This window comes from Saccopteryx leptura, chromosome 1 (assembly GCF_036850995.1).
Source record: "Saccopteryx leptura isolate mSacLep1 chromosome 1, mSacLep1_pri_phased_curated, whole genome shotgun sequence".
Taxonomy (NCBI): Eukaryota; Metazoa; Chordata; class Mammalia; order Chiroptera; family Emballonuridae; genus Saccopteryx; species Saccopteryx leptura.
Window position 1 is genome coordinate 16844167 of NC_089503.1, and position 19651 is coordinate 16863817.

At 42.8% G+C, this 19651-nt stretch overlaps 2 protein-coding genes across 6 annotated transcripts in view; both read left to right on the plus strand.

Moving 5' to 3' along the window:
• FNBP4 (formin binding protein 4) overlaps positions 1–12169 on the plus strand; it is a 44357-nt gene extending 32188 nt beyond the window's left edge. Inside the window, 6 exon segments of the mRNA XM_066361554.1 lie at positions 2398–2561; positions 2563–2706; positions 2834–2978; positions 3797–4146; positions 8011–8168; positions 11099–12169. Of these exon segments, the coding sequence (XP_066217651.1) occupies positions 2398–2561; positions 2563–2706; positions 2834–2978; positions 3797–4146; positions 8011–8168; positions 11099–11189 (1052 nt within the window). The 3' untranslated portion in view covers positions 11190–12169.
• Positions 12170–14997: 2828 nt separating this feature from the next.
• The window catches only part of AGBL2 (AGBL carboxypeptidase 2), a 38898-nt gene continuing 34244 nt past the window's right edge, over positions 14998–19651 (plus strand). For 3 of the 5 annotated variants that reach the window (XM_066361555.1, XM_066361559.1, XM_066361557.1), the window contains exons 1-4: positions 14998–15502; positions 15688–15821; positions 16436–16499; positions 18941–19081. In XM_066361555.1, the coding sequence (XP_066217652.1) occupies positions 15786–15821; positions 16436–16499; positions 18941–19081 (241 nt within the window). In that variant the 5' untranslated portion in view covers positions 14998–15502; positions 15688–15785. The remainder of the gene's footprint in view (positions 15503–15687; positions 15822–16435; positions 16500–18940; positions 19082–19651) is intronic. The other 2 variants (XM_066361556.1, XM_066361558.1) reach the window with 2 other exon arrangements.

Consider the following 19651-nt stretch of genomic DNA (forward strand, 5'->3'; position numbering starts at 1 on the left):
TATCAAGTCTAGTTTATCTCATAGTTACACAAACTTTAACTCTGACTCACTTTGTTGGAGGTTGTAAACCATATTATTAATTTTGAACCTGTTTCCTTGAGTTCTTTGCATAGCAGCGTATCACCATTGTAACTGTATTGGCATTGTGTCATGCTTCTAGATGAGAAACCTGCCAGCACATAAAATTTGACATTTTTATTTACCCACCATATGTGGTTGGTATATTAGAAGGACGTTTATTAAGATACTAAAATTCAAGGTTTTATTACCTAAGTTCTAATGTAATCTTGATATATATATATACTATTACGTAATGTAGTAGACTGCTTGTCCATGCCAAGACTTTAATAGTTATAGTGTAAATTCATATTAGATACAAGTTTAATGACTCATTTGAAATCTTTAGCTAGAAAACTGCATTTCTGTTTTCTGGTGGATTTTTCAGTCCTCTTTTCCTTAGGGGAGTCAACAACTCAAAGTAGAGTTACCATGTGAATCAGGTTCTTAAAGTCTCTTTCATAATGTGTCATTTTTTCGTTCCATGGAAAGTAAAGCTATTTTAAAAGCCGAATGGTTCATGGTCACTTTGGTTTTTACCTTGTTAAGTGCCAATGTGGTGTATTTTGAGCAAAGTAAGGTAAAATGCCTTATCCTTGTGGCAGAGCTTTTTATAATACAGCTCTTATCTAATTCACCACTTCTGACCATGAAATTTAACAGGTGACTGCATCTGGATCTCTACTCCGTGAGAAGTGAGATTTATTTGAGATTCTAAAGCTTTGGGCTCCTGATATTTCACCAGGAAATCTTGGTAAAATAGTACTAAATTGGTAGTCATATCTGGCCACTAAGAGTTGTATGATCTTGGGCAAGTTATATTCCTCCTGGTTTCATGACCCTTAAAATGGGAGGGTTGAACTAGATGATTTCTCATGTTTCTTCTACTCCTAAATTCTATGATTTTTAGGGAGAAAATCCCCTTCAGCATTCCTGGGATTTATATCTAATATTCCCATATATTGTGAAACTTCCCTATTGATGATAAAGAGGGATGGGGAAGGCTACAAGTAAGTATATCCTATTTTCTCTAATACTTAAGGCTTTTCCCAGCAGAGAAAGGACAGTAATTAACTGGATTTTGCAGAACTAGAGGAAAGCTGATCCTATAGCTTGTCAGCTGTAATTTAACTCAGACTTCAGCAATTTGAAATCCTCTGCATCTTCAAACACCTCTTATGTGTGCCTTAGTTACCATTTACCTTGACGATTTCTAAATTTTCCTTACATCATCACAAAAATAAAATCCTCCCTTATTTGTGTTGCTGTGAGTTAGCAAATGAATGTAATTCATACAAAAGTGTGAAGGAATGAGAGGTTTGTTAATAGCACCTTGCAAATGGATTTTTAAAAGTTAGTAACCCAGATTAATTAACGGGTAGAGTTTCTGTGTTTTGAATGGGTAGTTCTCTGGGTCATCCTCAATTGCCTGCCTCACTGAAAACTCATGGGATCAGTATTGCAAATGCACATCCTTCTTGAAAGTCAAAAGGCCCCAGAGTGTTGCCCTCTAGTTGTGTATTTTGAAACCAAGTGTAAGTTCAGATGACTGGATTTCTCATTGGGTTGATGTGATGTGCTTCACTTATTTGTTCATAAATCTGGATCCAAAAAACAAAATTAGAATTTTTTTATTATTTATTTTTTAGATTTTATTGATTTTTTGCCTTGGCCTGATAGCTCGATTGGTTAGAGTGCCATGTGGAAGTGCAGAGTTGCCGGTTTGATCTCTGGTCAGGGCACATACAGGAATGTATCTGTTCCTCTCTCCCTTCCTCGTACTCTCTTCCTCTCACTCTCTTCCCCCTCCCTTCCTCTCACTAAAATCAATCAATAAATTTAAAAATAATTACTGATTTTTAAAGAAAGACAGGAACATGGATCTGTTTCTGTATGTGCCCTACCAGGGAACAAACTGGCAAAAAAAATAAAAAGATTATATTGATTTTAGAGAGAAGGAGGGAGAGAGAGAGCAAGCAAGATTGTAATTGCTTCACTTGAGTTGTTGGACTGCTTCTTGCGTGTGCCTAAACTAGGCAAGCCCGAGGTTTCAAACCTGCACCTTCAGCACTCCAGGTCGATGCTCTAGCCACTGCGCCACCACAGGTCAGGCACAAGATCAGTATTTCATAGCTGGGGTCACTGCTAACTATGAGGCTCATGAATTTATTTTTCTGTGAAAATCAGTTTTTAACTTGAGTTACTCAGTATTTCAGTGCTGTCAATGTAGAATAGATCTGTGGGTTGGATTTTGTCACACTAGTCAGTTGCGCCTTTCTATAAATATAAGCCATGGAGTTTTTGTCTTGTTTTTTCCCTGACTCCTATTTGGTTTTTTAGGTTCTCTTTGTAAAGACTCCTTTTCTGGTCAAGTTTCTTCTTCATCACTCATGCCGCTTACTCCATTTTGGACCCTCCTTCAGTCAAATGTGCCTGTGCTTCAACCTCCATTACCTTTGGAAATGCCACCACCTCCACCTCCACCCCCAGAGTCCCCTCCTCCGCCCCCCCCCTCCCCCTCCTCCCGTGGAAGATGGTGAGATCCAGGAGGTAGAGATGGAGGATGAGGGAAGCGAGGAGCCTCCTGCCCCAGGAACAGAGGAGGATACTCCACTGAAACCTACACAAACTACGGTTGTAACTAGCCAGGTGAGAAATGTCATTTGGCATCCTGAAGAGTTTGGGGGGACTAGGGCATAATTGACATCATGGTTTTTTTTAGAGGAAGATGTTTACCAGGACCTTTAGCCACTGAATAGGATGTTTTGTGTTTCAGAGTTCAGTTGATTCTACCATCACCAGTTCTCCTTCCACTAAAGCGATAAAGAGAAAAGCCACAGAAGTTAGTACTGCGGTAGTTCAGAGATCAGCTACCATTGGTAGTTCTCCAGTCCTCTACAGCCAATCAGCTATACCTACAGGTAAGCATTGTGATTAAAATGTTTTCCTCAACGTATTATATCTTTGTTTTTAAAATTAGATGTCACAAAGAAATATTAAAGGTTTTTTATTGCTAAGACTATTTATATGTGTTTCTTCTCATTTACTGAACACTTCAGTTACTATTAACAGTTTAGTATGGTTACTGTCATTTGGTTTAGCATGGTTACTTCCAGATGGTTTTCTGTCATTTACCTAACATTGGTGATTTTGATGTTCAAGTACCTTAGTGCTAAAGTATTCAGAAATCAGTATTTTGCTACCAGAAAATGTGGCTGGGCCCTGGCCTGTTGGCTCAGCGGTAGAGCGTCAGCCTGGCGTGCGGGGGACCAGGGTTCGATTCCCGGCCAGGGCACATAGGAGAAGCGCCCATTTGCTTCTCCACCCCCCTCCTCCTCCTCTGTCTCTCTCTTCCCCTCCCGCAGCCAAGGCTCCATTGGAGCAAAGATGGCCCGGGCGCTGGGGATGGCTCCTTGGCCTCTGCCCCAGGCGCTAGAGTGGCTCTGGTCTCGGCAGAGCGACCCCCCTGGTGGGCAGAGCATCGCCCCTGGTGGGCGCGCCGGGTGGATCCCTGTCGGGCGCGCCGGGTGGATCCCTGTCGGGCGCATGCGGGAGTCTGTCTCTCCCTGTTTCCAGCTTCAAAAAAAAAAAAAAGAAAGAAAGAAAATGTGGCTGTATTTTTTGAGGAAAAGGTATATTGGAATCATTTTGTAGGTGACGTACAGATTCCTCATTTTCTTTTTCTTTCTTTTCCTTGTTTTTGGCATTGTCATAAAGTTTCACTTTGTTTGCTGGGTAGGTCACCAGATGACAGGAACTGGACAACAGTCTTCAGGGATTGCACACCAGGCAATATCAGTTAGCCATCCAACAACAGGAATGGGTCATCAGGCCAGAGGAATGAGCCTGTCGTCAAATTACCTCGGACTGGCATCAGCTTCTGCAATTATGAGTTATGCTGAATGTTCTGTCCAGATGGCAGTGACTGCTCCCACATTACAGCCAGTCCAAGCTCGAGGTGCTGTGCCTGCCCCTGCCGTTACAGAACCTCCACCACCACCACCCCCTCCTCCCCCTCGTCCACCAACACCACCACCAGCTCCCAAAGTGCCACCGCCTGAGAAGACAAAGAAGGGAAAGAAAGATAAGGTATTGTAGATCTATCTCCCTTTACTTTTTTTTTAAGTGAAAGGAGGGAAAATGGACAGACTCCCACATGCACCCCCATCTGGGGCTGATGCTCGAATCAACCTAGCTATCCTCAATGCCCGGAGTGTAGACCATCCGAGCCACTGGCTGCGGGAGGGCAGAAGGGAGAGAAGGGGCAGAGGAAGGGGAAGAGAAGCAGATGGTCACTTCTTGTGTGAGCCCTGACTGGAGATAAAACCCAGATTGTCCCCATGCTGGGCCGACACTATCCATTGAGCCAATTGGCCGGGACCTAATTTTTTATTTAAAAAGATTTCTTAATATTAAGGTGATATTTTATAAAAGTAACCATTTTAAAGTATACTATTCTGTAACATTTAGTGCGTTTATACTGTTCAACCAGCACCCCTCACTAGTCACATAACATTTCATCACCTCAGCAGAAAACCTTGTACCAGTTAAGCAGTCATTCCCAATCACCTTCCTAACCCTCCTTAACCCAGCCTCTGGGAACCACTAACCTGCTTTCTGTCTCTGTGGATTTACCTATTCTGGAATTATGAATGTGTGAACTTTTATGTCTGGTTTCCTTTACTTATTATTATTAGCACAATGTTTTTGAGGTTTATCCATGTTGTAGCATGTATCAGTATTTCATTCCTTTTTATAGCCGAGTAATAGTTCATTATTTATGTATACCACAAATTGTTTATCCATTCATCCATTGATGGATATTTGTATTATTTTACCGTTTTGGTTATTATGAGTAGTATACATATATGCATGTGAGTACATGCTCATTGAGTACCTGTTTTCTTTTGAGTATGTAGGAGTAAAATTGCTGGGTCGTAGGATAATTCTGCTTAATTTTTTTGAAGAACTGCTAGTTTTTCCACAGTGGCCCATTTTATATTACCACCAGCAATTTAGGAGAGTTCCAATATCTCCAAATGCACACTTGTGATTTTCCGTTTAAAAAAAAAAAACAACAACAAAACTATTAGCCCTGGATGGATAGCTCAATTGGTTAAGCATTGTCCTGAGCACAGAGATTGCCAGTTTAATCCCAGTCAGGGCACATACAGGAATAGATTGATGTTCCTGTCTCTCTCTCACTTGCTTCCTCTCTCTAAAATCAGTAAAAATAATAATAAATACATTATTATACCAATCCTAGTGGCTATGAAGTGGCATCTTATGGTTTTCATTTCTATTTCTGTAGTGAATTAATCATATTATGCATCTTACCATATGCTTGTTGACCATTTGTATATTTTTGGAGAAATGTCTAAGTCTTTTGTTTAGTTTTTAATTGTATTGTTTGCCTTTTGTTATTGAATTATAAGAGTTCCGGATATGTTATATGTACAAATGCCTTATAACATATGATCTGCAAATATTTTATCCCAATTTTTGGATTTACTTTTTATTTGGATAGTGTCCATTGGTACGCAAAAATTTTTAATTTTGATAAATTTACTGTTTTTTGTTTGCTTGTGCTTCTGTGTCATTTTTAAGAATTCATTGCCAGATCCAAGGTCATGAAAATTTACCTTTTGTTTTCTTCTAAGAGTTGTATAGTGTTAGCACTTAGACTTGGGTTGTTTACCCATTTTTAGTAAATTTTTGTTTATGGTATCCAGTTTTATTATCTTGAATGTGAATATTCTTTTGTCTCTGCACCATTTGTTGAAAAGACCATTCTTGCTCCATTGAATAGAAAACGCTGTCTAAAATCAATTCACCATGAATATATGGGATTATTTCTGGTCTTTGAATTTTATTCCATTGGTCTATATGCCAGTACCACAATGTTTTGATGATTGCTATAGCTTTGTAGTATATTTTGAAATTGAGACATACTTTTTAAAGTATTGACTGTTCAGGCCCCCTTACTCTGTTCTAGACCCTTCTTCAGTCCAATGTGCCTGTGCTTCAACCTCTATTACCTTTGGACATGTCACTGCCCTCACCTCCACTCTTATAATTTTATATGAATTTCAAGTTTATTGGGGGAGGTTGGTATTTTTTTTTTACAGAGAGAGATGGGAATCATAACTCATAGTTGCTTCAGTTTAGTTGTTCGTTGGTTGCTTCTCATATGTGCCTTGATGTAGGAGGGGGAATGGAGGGACTCAAGTCAGCCACCATGGGATCCACGCTCAAGCCGGTGACCTCAGGGTTTTGAACCTGGGACCTCAGCATCACAGATTGATACACTATCCACTGTGCCACCACTAGTCAGTCAGTCTTTTTTGTTTTTCTTTTTTAATTGATTGATTTAAGAGGGATAGAGAGAGGAAGAGAGAGGTTGGGGAAGCATTCATTTGTGTTCTGCTTAGTTGTGCGTTCATTGGTCACTTTCCATATGTGCCTTGACCAGGGACTGAACCCTGGTCAGCCTTGGTGTTTTGGGATGACACTAACCAACTGAGCTAAGCCTGCAGTTTTTAGATTTTTAACCAAGCTTTAAGTTTATAATTGGTAGAAATTATTGGCAAAGCCCTGGTTGGTGGCCTAGTAGATAAGAGCATTGGCCTGGTGTATGGATGTCCTGGGTTTAATTCCCATTTAGGGCACACAGGAGAAGCAACCATCTGTTTCTCTTCCCCATTCTTTCCCCCTTCGTTTCCTCTTCCTCTTTCGCAGCCAGTGGCTCAGCTTGTTCGAGTGTGGTCCCAGGTGCTGAGGATACCTTGGTTGGTCCAAGTGCATTAGCCTCAAGCGCTAAAAATATTTCAGTACTCAAGCATCGGCTCATGATGGGGTTGCCAGGTAGATCCCAGTCAGGCACATGTGTGAGCCCTGTCTCACTCTCTCCCCTCCTTTCACTTTAACAAACATTTTAAAAAGAAAAGAAAAAGAAATTATTGAAAGAGCTTAAAATGGTACATATTTTGTGTCTTTTTTTTTCCTCCAATTTTTATGTTTTTAGTGAGGAAGAGACAGGGAAAGATGTGAAGCATCAACTCGTAGTTGTCGCACTTTAGTTGTTCATTGATTGCTTTTTCATAAGTGCCTTGATTGGGGGGGGGGGCTCCAGTTGAACCAGTGACCCCTTGCTCAAGCCAGCGACCTTGGGCTTCAAGCCAGCAACCACAGGGTTATGTCTGGTCCTGTGCTCAAGCCAGCGATCTTGAGGTTTCTAATCTGGGTCCTCAGCATCCCAGGTCAACGCTCTGTCCACTGTGCCACCACCTGACCAGGCTATTTTTTTTTTTTTTTGTATTTTTCTGAAGCTGGAAACGGGGAGAGACAGTCAGACAGACTCCCGCATGTGCCCGACCGGGATCCACCCGGCATGCCCACCAGGGGGCGATGCTCTGCCCATCCGGGGCGTCGCTCTGTCGCAACCAGAGCCACTCTAGCGCCTGGGGCAGAGGCCAAGGAGCCATCCCCAGCGCCCGTGACCAGGCTATTTTTATTTTTTACAGAGACAGAGAGAGAGGGATATATAGGGACAGACAGGAACGGAGAGAGATGAGAAGCATCAATCAATAGTTTTTCATTGCACGTTGCAACACCTTAGTTGTTCATTGATTGCTTTCTCACATGTGCCTTGACCTTGGGCCTTCAGCAGACCGAGTGACCCCTTGCTCTAGCCAGCGACCTTGGGTCCAAGCTGGTGAGCTTTGCTCAAACCAGATGAGCCCGTGCTCAAGCTGGCAACCTTGGGGTCTCGAACCCGGGTCCTCCACATCCTAGTCCGATGCTCCATCCACTGTGCCACTGCCTGGTCAGGCTATTTTTATTTTAATGTTTACTTATTCCTTAGCAGTAGGAAAAGATCCTGGTGTCATATGGAAGGCTCATTTCCTTATTTCATGTACTGTTTTTCTTCTGACCTTTTAACATTTGTTATAGGCAAAGAAGAGTAAAACCAAAATGCCATCTCTGGTAAAGAAGTGGCAGAGTATCCAGCGTGAGTTAGATGAAGAGGAGAACTCTAGTTCCAGTGAAGAGGACCGGGAATCAACCACACAGAAACGAATCGAAGAGTGGAAACAGCAACAGCTGGTCAGGTAAAAGAAAAGAGACCACAAATGGGTTGGGCTGTGGTTAATGCATAGAAATATTTATCTGTAAATATGATGTCTTAGCCTTTTTCAGAATCTGAACTATCAGAGTTAATACTTTCTCCCACCAATTGATCACCTTACAGTAAGGACTTTTATCACTCAGCCTACCAGGAAGAATAATCCAATAGACCTTTTATTTATTTTTAATTTTTATTTTACATATTATTTACAGAAGTAAAAATATAGGGAAGGGGAGAAAACTTCATTAGAAATTTTACTACGAATTTAACATAGCCAACTCAAATTTTTACTGTTTATTTTGCTGGTTTTGAAGGTATACATACTGAAATGAGCAACATTCTCCTACTGTTGCTGGGTTGCTTGATTGTCATGTATAACCTGGACCATCCTCATCTGGTAAATGTGATGCCAGAGTTCAGGTTCATCTCTGACAGGGCTAGCTTATCTTTTCTTCTGCTTCTTGCACTTGTACATCCAAAAACACTTATGAAAACATGGGAGAAAATAGTCATTCTTTGCTTCATAATCAAAACATTTTCTTTTTTTGACAGTGACAGAAATAGGGACACAGACAGGAAGAAATGAGAAGCATCAATTCTTTCTTGCAGCACCTTAGTTGTTCGTTGCTTGCTTTCTCACATGTGCCTTGATGGGAGGGGGGGGGGCTACAACAGAGCAAGTGACTGCTTGTTCAAGCCAGTGACCATGGGGTCATGTCTATGACCCCATGCTCAAGTCAGATGAACCCACCCTGAAGCTGGCAACCTCAGGGTTTTGAACCTGGGTCCTCTGCATCCCAGTCCTACACTATCCACTATACCACTGCCTGGTCAGGCAAAACATTTTCATTTTTAAATACGTATATAAACACCAATCGAAATGGTCATTCCAGTCAATTTTTTTGTTTCTAAAATACCTGTTTCTCTCCAGTCAGTACACATCTGCTTTCAGCATTTGTCCATTTGAGAACTCTATCAAGGCCCTGGTTGTTTGGCTTGGTGGTATTTTTAGCACCTGAGGTGGAGGCCATGGAGCCATTCACAGTACCCAGGCCAACTCATTGGAACCACTGAGCCATGGCTGCAGAAAGGGGGTAGGGGGGTGAAGAAGCAGATGGTCACCTCTCCTGTGTGCCCTGACCAGGAATCGAACCCAGGACTCAGACGCCAGGCCAGAGTTCTACTACTGAGCAAACCGGCCAGCACTCAGGCGTTTAAAATATATATAATTTTTTTTCCTTTTTTTAAAGATTTTATTTACTGATTTTAGAGAGAGATAGAAGGGGGATGTGGTTTGGAGCAAGAGGCATCAACTCGTAGTTGCTTCTCGTATGTGCTTTGACTGGTTGTGCGTGGGGTTTCGAACCAGCAACCTCAGTGTTCTATCTAGGTTGATGCTCTATCCACTGTGCCACCACAGGTCAGGCTGTCAGCATGTCTTTTTTAGAAAAATGAAATCTTCCCAGGTTCTTGTTACAAAATACTAAGTGATGAAGTTGAATCTACAGTACCACTGTCTATTTGCATTCATATTTTATTTGTAAAAAGAATAAGAAACTATACAAATTAAGTCTGGGGACTATACAAAGAAGTCTTTGCTTCTATAAAAGGTGATGCAGCCCCTGGCTGGTGGGCTTAGCGGTAGAGCGTTGACCTGGCGTGTGGAAGTCCCGGGTTCGATTCCCGGCCAGGGCACACAGGAGAAGCATTCATCTTCTCCACTCTTCCCCCTCTCCTTCCTCTATCTCTCTCTTCCACTCCCGCAGCCAATGCTCCATTGGAGCAAGGTTGGCCTGAGCCCTGAGGATGGCTCCATGGCCTCTGCCTCAGGCACTGGAATGGCTCTGGCTACAATGGAGCAACACCCCGGATTGGCAGAGCATTGCCCTGGCAGAGCATTGGGCATGCTGGGTGGATCCTGGTCGGACGCATGCAGGAGTCTGACTGCCTCCCCACTTCTAGCTTTGGAAAAATACAAAAAAGGAGAAAAAAATGGGGGGAAAAAAAGGTGGTGTACTCTTTTGGGCAACATAAGAAAACTAAGGAATGGTATTAGTAGCAATTTATTTCACTTGCATAATACCCTTGCAGGTGAATCCATTATTCCATTTTTTTAAAAAAAATTTTTAGTCTTCTTTATTATTGCCAGGAATTGAATAATGATTGATTTTGACAGTGATGAAATAGCAAACTCTTTAAGATGATGAAGGGAAATCACAAAGGTATTGTGATCATTTTAGCTTTACAAAAGAGGCCAGTGTACCATTCTAATTGCAAAGTAGAATCTGAGTTTTTTCTATTTTTAGGATGACTTAATAAGCCATGTATATCATAAATAGTTAGAACTGATCAAAAGAGAATCTCAAAAACATTAGGTCCAAAAGGCCCTGAAGATTAAATATATCTTTCTTAAGAATTAATAACTCCTAGAAGCCAAGAAAAACTTGTTTATTTTTCCATTGATGGGGGAGAGAGAGAGAGGCATCAACTTATTGTTTCACTTAGTTCCATTTAGTTGTGTGCACTCATTGGTTGCTTCTCATAGGTTCCCTGACTGAGGATTAAACCCATGGCTTCTGGCACTCCAGGTCTTGCTTGATCTACTGTGCCACCTGGCCAGGGCTCAAGAACAACTTTTTATAAGAATGTGCTCTTTTCTTCATTGTGGCTTTAATGATTACTAAAAGTATATCAAAATGGGCACTAACATATACATAAAACTAACGTGTATGTAAATCTTCTGTAGATCCAACAGAAGAAATTTGATAAAGAATTTGCTGGTACGTAGCTGAGAAACTTGAGTCATTTTCATAAACATAGATGTGACATCAGAATTTCGTTTTTGTTTGCTAGGAAATAAACGGTTTCATTCTTTTTCCTTCTAGTGAAGTAATCTGTATGTTGTTTTCACAGTGGCATGGCAGAGAGAAATGCTAATTTTGAAGCCCTTCCTGAAGATTGGAGAGCAAGACTGAAGCGAAGGAAAATGGCTCCAAACACATAGTGGTTTTTGGTGTTTTTTTTTAATTTTTTAAAAATTTTTATTAATTTGTATGTGTGTGTATATGTTCAGAGTCTTAACCCATTTTACTGTTGTCAATGAACTATAAATATGAGGGAGAGCATATGAATTTTTTGGGCAAGAACATAACACATATAAACTTTTCACATTTATGAAATGCAATTTTTTTCTGTTTTGCTGAATGGTGAGATGACTGAAGACTTTGGCCTGGCTGCCTTTATTCTCACACTGGCAAACTCAGCATGTTAGGTCCATTAACCTCATCAGTCTGGACATGTGGCTCATGAGTATGATATCTCTGTAGAGGACACTGATAGCGAGTGAAGGGTTTTCTTTACCAATAGGGGCTCTTTGTTTCTAGTGTGGAGCTCTCTCTCTTCCTAATAACTTTTACTCCAGAACAAGTGCAATTAAGAAGGCAGCTGTGTATTGTCCTGCTTAACTGGGATTATCGGAATCTCTCTCTGACCTCGTCCTCCAGTCTGCCACCCCTGAGGTGCTGAAGGTTTGTCAGGTTGTTTACCTTGTGCTGACAGATGGCCACACTCTTTAGAAGTATTCTATCTTACACATTCTAGAAGTGATAGCTGTTATTTCAGACACTAGATGAAATATTTAAATTTAATTACAGGCAGCAGCAAGTGTTTGTATTTGGTTTTGAGAATTTTTTTCACACCTGTGGCAGTAAATGTAGCAAGAGCCACTGTATATGTTGATGTGTCTTCATTGTCTTACCTTATTCCAAAATACATCTCCCTTTTGTGTGTGATCGTATTTTCCATGAAATTCCAGTATTTAAAAACAGTTTACTGTTCTGTATTTTTTATTGTATCTCAATCAGGTAAAAGTCACTTTAAACTGAAGAAAAAGCAGATTGTGTTTTAAAGCTGTTTGTATTTCTCCAGTTTCTGACCTTGTAAATTTGTATATATGCACTAATAAAGCTTTTTTTATACTTCTGATTGTTATTTTGTGATTATATAACCAAGACTTATTTTAATTCAGTCTTGATTGTTTTCGAATCAAATTATGGTGTAAGGATTACATTAGAGAACAGTACTCAGTGCGGTAGGATTTTGAGTCGGTTGTATGTGAGGAAACTGGGGGTGGGGACAGGTTAGGAAAAACGCTTCTACTACCAGAAAATACTGTGATTTCAATTTTGGTGTTTGTTGGGTTTTTTTTAATGTTTATTTTATTGATTTTAGAGAGAGAGGAATGTCTTGTTCCTGTGTGTGCCCTGACCCAGGATCAAACTGGCAACCTCTGCACTTTGGGACAATGCTCTAACCATCCAAAGTATCAGGCCAGGGCAGGTTTTTTGTTTCTTGTTCTTTTTTGTTTGTTTGTTTTTGTTTTTGTGACTTCAATTTTGGAGCTGGACTCTAAAATATTAGCTAATGTTTGACATACGGAAATCTTGGAAATGTTGGCTCAGGGGTAGAGCGTCGGCCTGGTGTGCAGGAGTCCCGGGTTCGATTCCCAGCTAGGGCACACAGGAGAAGCGCCCATCTGCTTCTCTACCCCTCCCCCTCTCCTTCCTCTCTGTCTCTCTCTTCCCCTCCTGCAGCCGAGGCTCCATTGGAGCAAAGATGGCCCAGGCGCTGAGGATGGCTCTGTGGCCTCTTCCTCAGGTGCTAGGATGGCTCTGGTTGCAACAGAGCAACACCCCAGGTGGGCAGAGCATCGCCCCCTGGTGGGCATGCCGGGTGGATCCCGGTTGGTCACATGCGGGAGTCTGACTGCCTCCCCGTTTCCAGCTTCGGAAAAATGCAAAAAAAAAAAAAAGATCTTGGAAATACACCTCATCTATCACTGGGGTTAGGTTCCAGAACCCGCCATGATAGGTGAAAATCCACGAAATAGTGACTTTATATTTATTTTTTATATATTTTTGATGCTTTATAAAGCTTCCCCATACTCTTATAAACCTTTCCCACACTTTTTTTTTTTTTACAGAGACAGAGGGATAGATAGGAAAAAAGAGATATGAGAAGCATAAATCATGGGAGTTTTTTTGGTTGTAGCACTTTTTAGTTGTTCATTGATTGCTTTCTCATACGTGCCTTGACAGAGGGGTGGGAGAGGTGCTACAGCAGACCAAGTAACCCCTTGATCAAGCCAGCAACCTTGGGTCCAAGTTGGTGAGCTTTTTGCTTAAAGCTGATGAGCCCGTGCTCAAGCTGGCAACATCAGGGTCTTGAACCTGGGTCCTCTGCATCCCAGTCCCACACACTATTCACTGCGCCACCGCCTGGTCAAGCTCCCACACTTTTTTTTTCTCCTTTATTTTTTTTATTTTCATTTTTTTTTATTTTTTACAGAGACAGAGGGATAGACAGGGACAGACAGACAGGAACGGAGAGATAAGAAGCATCAATCATTAGTTTTTTGTTGCGCATTGCGACACCTTAGTTGTTCATTGATTGCTTTTTCATATGTGCCTTGACCTTGGGCCTTCAGCAGACTGAGTAACCCATTGCTCGAGCCAGTGACCTTGTGTCCAAGCTGGTGAGCTTTTTTGCTCAAACCAGATGAGCCCACACTCAAGCTGGCAACCTCGGGGTCTCAAACCCGGGTCCTTCCGCATCCCAGTCCGACGCTCTATCCACTGGACCACCGCCTGGTCAGGCGCTCCCACACTCTTATAAACACTTCCTATGCTTTTAGACACTCTACACTATAGAAAATGCTTATTTTACTGCAAAAATAAATAATAAATATGTAAAATTACCAATATACCGGAAAATCTCACGATACAGCAAAAAAAAATGTGATACAAAATTAGATATATACAATTTTAAAATCCACGATACAGTGAGACCGTGAAAAGTGAATCATTATGGTGAGGGACAACTGTAATGTAAAGTGGTTAACATTTTGAAAAAAATAAAGGTACTTTTTCTCCCTCTGATTATAAAAGTATATATGAATTTATGGTTTTAGTCATGCAAAGTCAACCAAAGGCAACAATAGTTTGAATTGTATTTTGGTATATTTATGTGCTTATAATTTAAAATTTTTACCTAGTCAGTGTCCTGTGTTAATACATTGAATGTTACTTACCATTATGCAAATATGGGGGTGACCATTTTCTGTATATTTTTCTTGTAATTGCATTGAGCAAATTTCTAGAAATAGAGGCTATCGACTAGCTGTCAAAGATTTTGTTTAACAGTGCTCCAGACCTGCAGGAATTTTACAGAGCACCAGCACTTTTGTCACTATCCAACCAAAGTGGAGCATTTTAAAAGTCCGCCAATCAGTAAAAATTGTGTGGTTTTAATCTATAAATTTTGTTTCTTCTATATATTTTTTCAATAAAATAATTTTTCAGTTCTAGCGATGAAGTGTAAAGAATACACAGGGAAATAAGCAGCACCCTTTGAGCAATACTTGTTACCTTAAAGCTGAGGAACAGCACCCTGGGCGGGTTCTCAGAGCATCTTCCCAATACACCAAGGTTGCAGGTTCCATCCCCGGTTAGGTAAGAATCAAATGGATGTTTCTCTCTCTTTGCCCCCCTTCCTCTTTAAAAATAAAATTAAAAAAAAAAATAAAGCTAAGGAACAGCAATTAAGTTTGAACATTCATCAACCAAATTAAAATTGATTACTCAAAAGCGGGGCCCGCAATACTGGTCGAAAAGGAATGAATCTGAATCAGCACTAGGCAGGCGTCAATCTTTCCTTATGAGGCGGGGCCTGGCTCCCCGGAAGCGCCCTGACTCCCCACCCTTCCACTTCCGTTTTGTTTCGTAGTTGCTAGGCTACCCGAGCTCTCGCAAAAAGCGGTGGCGCCTGAACGTGGTTCGCGTGTCTGCGGGGTTCGCTGCTGGGCTTCTAGTTGCTGTGCGGCGGCCTCCCGTCTCGCCCAGGCTTTCCTGCAGCCGCAGGCGCCGTACCCAGCCCTGAGCCCGGGTCGGGCGGGAGCGTGGAGGGGGTTGCAGCCTTCTCTCTGCCTCTCTGGGAAATCCTCCCTCCACCCTTGGGGAGACTGCTTTTCTCCACCTTACCCGGTCCAGGAAGCCCTGAACTCCTGAATTTCGTTTTCAGAGGCCTCTGTCCGTGACCCTGACCTCTTCCATCTACCCCGATACAACTCGCTGGATGCCCCCATTCTCTCTCTCTCTCTCTCTCTCTCTCTCTTGCTCTCGCTCTCTTTTTCTACCTTCTTGCAGCGTCCTGGTGGTGGGCATCTTTCTGCTCAGGGAGAGGGAAGCACCGGGTCCGCAAGGGTACCAGTGCCGCGAGAGGAGGAGGCTGGAAAACTTGTCACCCTCCCCAATTCCTCAGGTGCGCCTCCCGGCACCATAGGAAGCCACCGCCCTGCCCGGTCCTAGTTTGAGCGGAGACTGAGTTGGCGAGGAAGAAGGAGCGATGAAGCAGGGTTTCCTAAAATCCTGTGGGAGCTGGGGAAGCACAGGGTGGGAGTGGTGAATATCGGCAGGTTTTTCAGTTGTCCTGTTCTGGTTTTCTAGCTTCTCCTGTGTAATCAGCTGCCCTTTTGCAACAGGCTGGGTTTGTGGCTTGATGCCTATGTCACTGACTGGTCTGCAGTATACCAAACAGAAGTAACATGTTCCCAGCATTGGAAACAGAGCTAAAGCAAGAGGTTGGTACACACCCCTCTCTAGGAACTCCGCAGAAATCCAGTACTAGCTCAGAAAGTATATTATGGTGGCATCTTTTACTAGCTGGAAAGCTTGATCCCTAAGACAGAATGATTTGCATGTCTTTCACTTTGTTTGTTTACAGAAGCCCTCAGGTATACTGTCCTCTATAACAATGCTTGCATACCTTTTGTTAAGAGTTCTATATCCCCTAGCCAGGCTCAGTGGTAAAGCGTCAGCCTGGCATGTGGATGCCCCGGGTTGATTCCGGTTCAGGGCACACAAGAGAAGCACCCATTTGCATCTCCATTCCTCCCCTTCTCGCTTCTCTCTCTCTCTCTCTCTTCCCCTCCTGCAGCCATGGCTCTATTGGAGCAAATTGAACCCCCGGCGCTGGGGATGTCTCCCTGGCTTCTGCCTCAGGCTCTAATAAGAGCTCAGTTGCTGAGTAATGGAGCAGCAGCTCCAGAGGCATCGCCCCTTAGTGGGCTTACCAGGCAGGCTGGGCACATGTGGGAGTCTGTCTCTGCCTCTCCTCACTGAATTAAAAAAAAAAAAAAAGAGTTCATATCATTTGAAAAGACTTGCCTGATTGACATAGCCTTTCCTTTCACAGACTCCTCTTGATCCCTATGAAGACTTTATGTACCATCACCTCCAGTACTATGGCTATTTGAAAGGTAATATCTTGTTCTTACCTAGCATCGCCTTTCCTGGGATCATGAAATCAATTGTTTCATTAACTGGGAGAGTTATGTTTAAACTAACAATGAATTTTTCTAGCACTATTAGTGTAAAGGACTTCTTTTCCCTATTGTCTGTCTACACTTACATTAATTAATACCATCCTTTGTTAATTATACTCTATGGCATTAAAAGTCTTGCTATAGAAAGACATCCTTCAATCTTGTTTTTTCAAAAGTGTCTTTTTTTTTTTTTTTTTTTTTTTTTTTTTACAGAGGCAGAGATAGACAGGGACAGACAGACAGGAATGGAGAGAGATGAGTAGCATCAATCATTAGTTTTTCGTTGCGCGTTGCGACTTCTTAGTTGTTCATTGATTGCTTTCTCATATGTGCCTTGACCGCGGGCCTTCAGCAGACCGAGTAACCCCTTGCTGGAGCCAGCGACCTTGGGTCCAAGCTGGTGAGCTTTTCGCTCAAGCCAGATGAGCCCGCGCTCAAGCTGGCAACCTTGGGTCTTAACCTGGGTCCTTCCGCATCCCAGTCCGATGCTCTATCCACTGCACCACCACCTGGTCAGGCCAAAAGTGTCTTGACTATTCTTGCCTTTTATATAATTTTAGAATTGGATTGTGATGTATAAAAAAATTATTACGATTGCACTGAATCTAAATGCTACTATAAATGGTATCTTGTGTGTGTGTGTGTGTGAGTGAGTGACAGATAGAGAGAGGCAGAGAGAAGGAAAGATAGGGACAGACGGACAGGAAGGGAGAGAGATGAGAAGCATCAGTTCTTCATCATGACACCTTAGTTGTTCATTGATTGCTTTCTCGTATGTGCCTTGACTGGGGGCTACAGCAGACCCGAGTGACACCTTGCTCAAGCCAGTGAACTTGGGCTCAAGCTGGTGAGCCTTGCTCAAACCAGATGAGCCTGCGCTCAAGCCGGTGACCTCGGGATTTTGAACCTGGGTTCTCTGCGTCCCAGTCCAACACTCTACCCGCTGCGCCACTGCCTGGTCAGGCTCCCCCTTTTTTTTTATTGATTTTAATTTATTGTGTTTACATAGATTCTAGTGTCCCCTCCGAATGCATCCCCCCCCCCATGTTCCCAACTTTTTTTTTTAATTAATAATAAAAGTGAGAGGTGGAGAGGCAGAGACAGACTCCCACATGCGACCAACCAGGATGTACCCAGCAAGCCCCCCACCAGGCAATGCACTGCCCATCTGGGCTGCTGCTTCGTTGTTCAGCACCCAAGCTATTTTAGCGCCTGAGGTGAGACCATGGAGCCATCCTCAGCACCTTGGGCCAACTTTGCTCACATCACTCGAGCCATGGTTGCAGGAGGGGAACAGAGAGAGAGTGGAGGAGGAAGGGAAGGCATGGAGAAGCATATGGGCACCTCTCCTATGTACCCTGACTGGGAATCGAACCCAGGACATCCACATGCCAGGCCGACACTTTCTGACTGAGTCAACTGGCCAGGGCCAAATGGTATCTTTTTAAAAATAATGGTATCTTTTAAAATTTTGATTTTCTAACTTTGTTCCTGGTATTTAGAAATAAAATTAAGTGTTTGTATCAATTTTTTTTCTATTAACCTTGTTAAACTTTCTTATTAACTATTTCACTTTTTAAGTGATTACCAATTTGTTGAAAATAATTTCCAGTTTGCCAGATTCAGCAGAACCCTCAGGACAATGCAGCTTAGGCATTGGGTCTCCACGCCCATTCTGAATCCCAGCCTTCACTTGGCTCTGGCTCTGACTCTCTTAGCTGCTCTTATAGCTACTGGGTTTCTCTGCCTCCCAAGCCTTTTCTCTTTGCACTATACCATGCTGCTTCTTAAGTCTTCTCCTCACTGTAAAATGGAGAAAATGAGGCCCTGAGTGGTTGGCTCAGCACTAGAGCGTCGGTGTGTGGAAGTCTTGCATTTGATTCCCAGTCAGGGCACATGAGAGAAGCAGCCATCTGCTACTCCACCTTTCCCTCTTCTCTCTCCTTTCTCTCTCTCTCTCTCTGTGTCCCTCCCTCAGCCATGGCTCCATTGGAGCAAAGTTGGCCCGGGCGCTGAGGATGGCTCCATGGCCTCTGCCTCAGGCACTAGAATGACACCAGTTGCAATGGAGCAACGCCCCAGATGGGCAGAGCACCGCCCCTAGTGAGCGTGCTGGGTGGATTCCAGTTGGGTGCACATGGGAGTCTGTCTCTCTGCCTCCCTGCTTCTCACTTCAGAAAAAAAAAGACCCAAAACAAAATAATAGAATAGAGAAAATGATGTTTAACTCAAGTACATTGGAACGTGAAAGCTCTTTGGAAAATGAGATGTATTCATTGTAAAGGCCTGTGGTAGTGGGGGTTTTGGTATAGACCTAGACGTTAGAGGTGGCGAACTAGCCTTCCAGCTCCTTTAATTAAACTGCCTTTTCTTAGCTCAGAGAGACAGTTTACCCAACTCTGCTACTACTACGCACCAGCATGTTTGGAAGAATAATCCCCAATTCGTCTTGAGTGGCTCTTTGGGGCAAAGAGATGATTTGATGCCAGACCCCCTGCAAAAGGAAAAGCTTCTGTGTGAGTAACAATAGTGAGTTTGAGCCCTAGAACGCTCACTGCCTTGAGCAACTGCTCTGGGTATTCTGGAGAGCATGGCCTAATAGAAGCCAGAGGGGCAGCTGGGCCGCCGTTTCTGGTATCAGAAATGTTCTCTCTGGATCTACTTTGGATTGTAGGTTAAACTGTACATTCTGGGTTATCGTCCCCTAAATTTATCGAGACTCTTGAGTCTCAAAGTAAAACTCTGACTTTTCATGCAGTTTTTGTTTTTGGTTTTTAGTGAGAGAGAGGGAGAGAGGGACAGACAAGGGCACACAGGCTGGAAGGGAGAGAGATGAGAAGCATCAATTCTTTGTCACGGCATTTTAGTTTTTCGTTGATTGCTTTCTCACATGTGCCTTGACTGGGGGACTCAAGCCGAGTCAGTGACCCCTTGCTCAAGCCAGCGACCTTGGACTCAAGCCAGTGACCATGGAATCATGTCTATGATCCCGCGCTCAAGCCGGTGACACCATGCTCAAGCTGGTGAGCCCATGCTCAACCTGGCGAGCCTGTGTTCAAGCTGGCAACCTCGGGGTTTTGAACCTG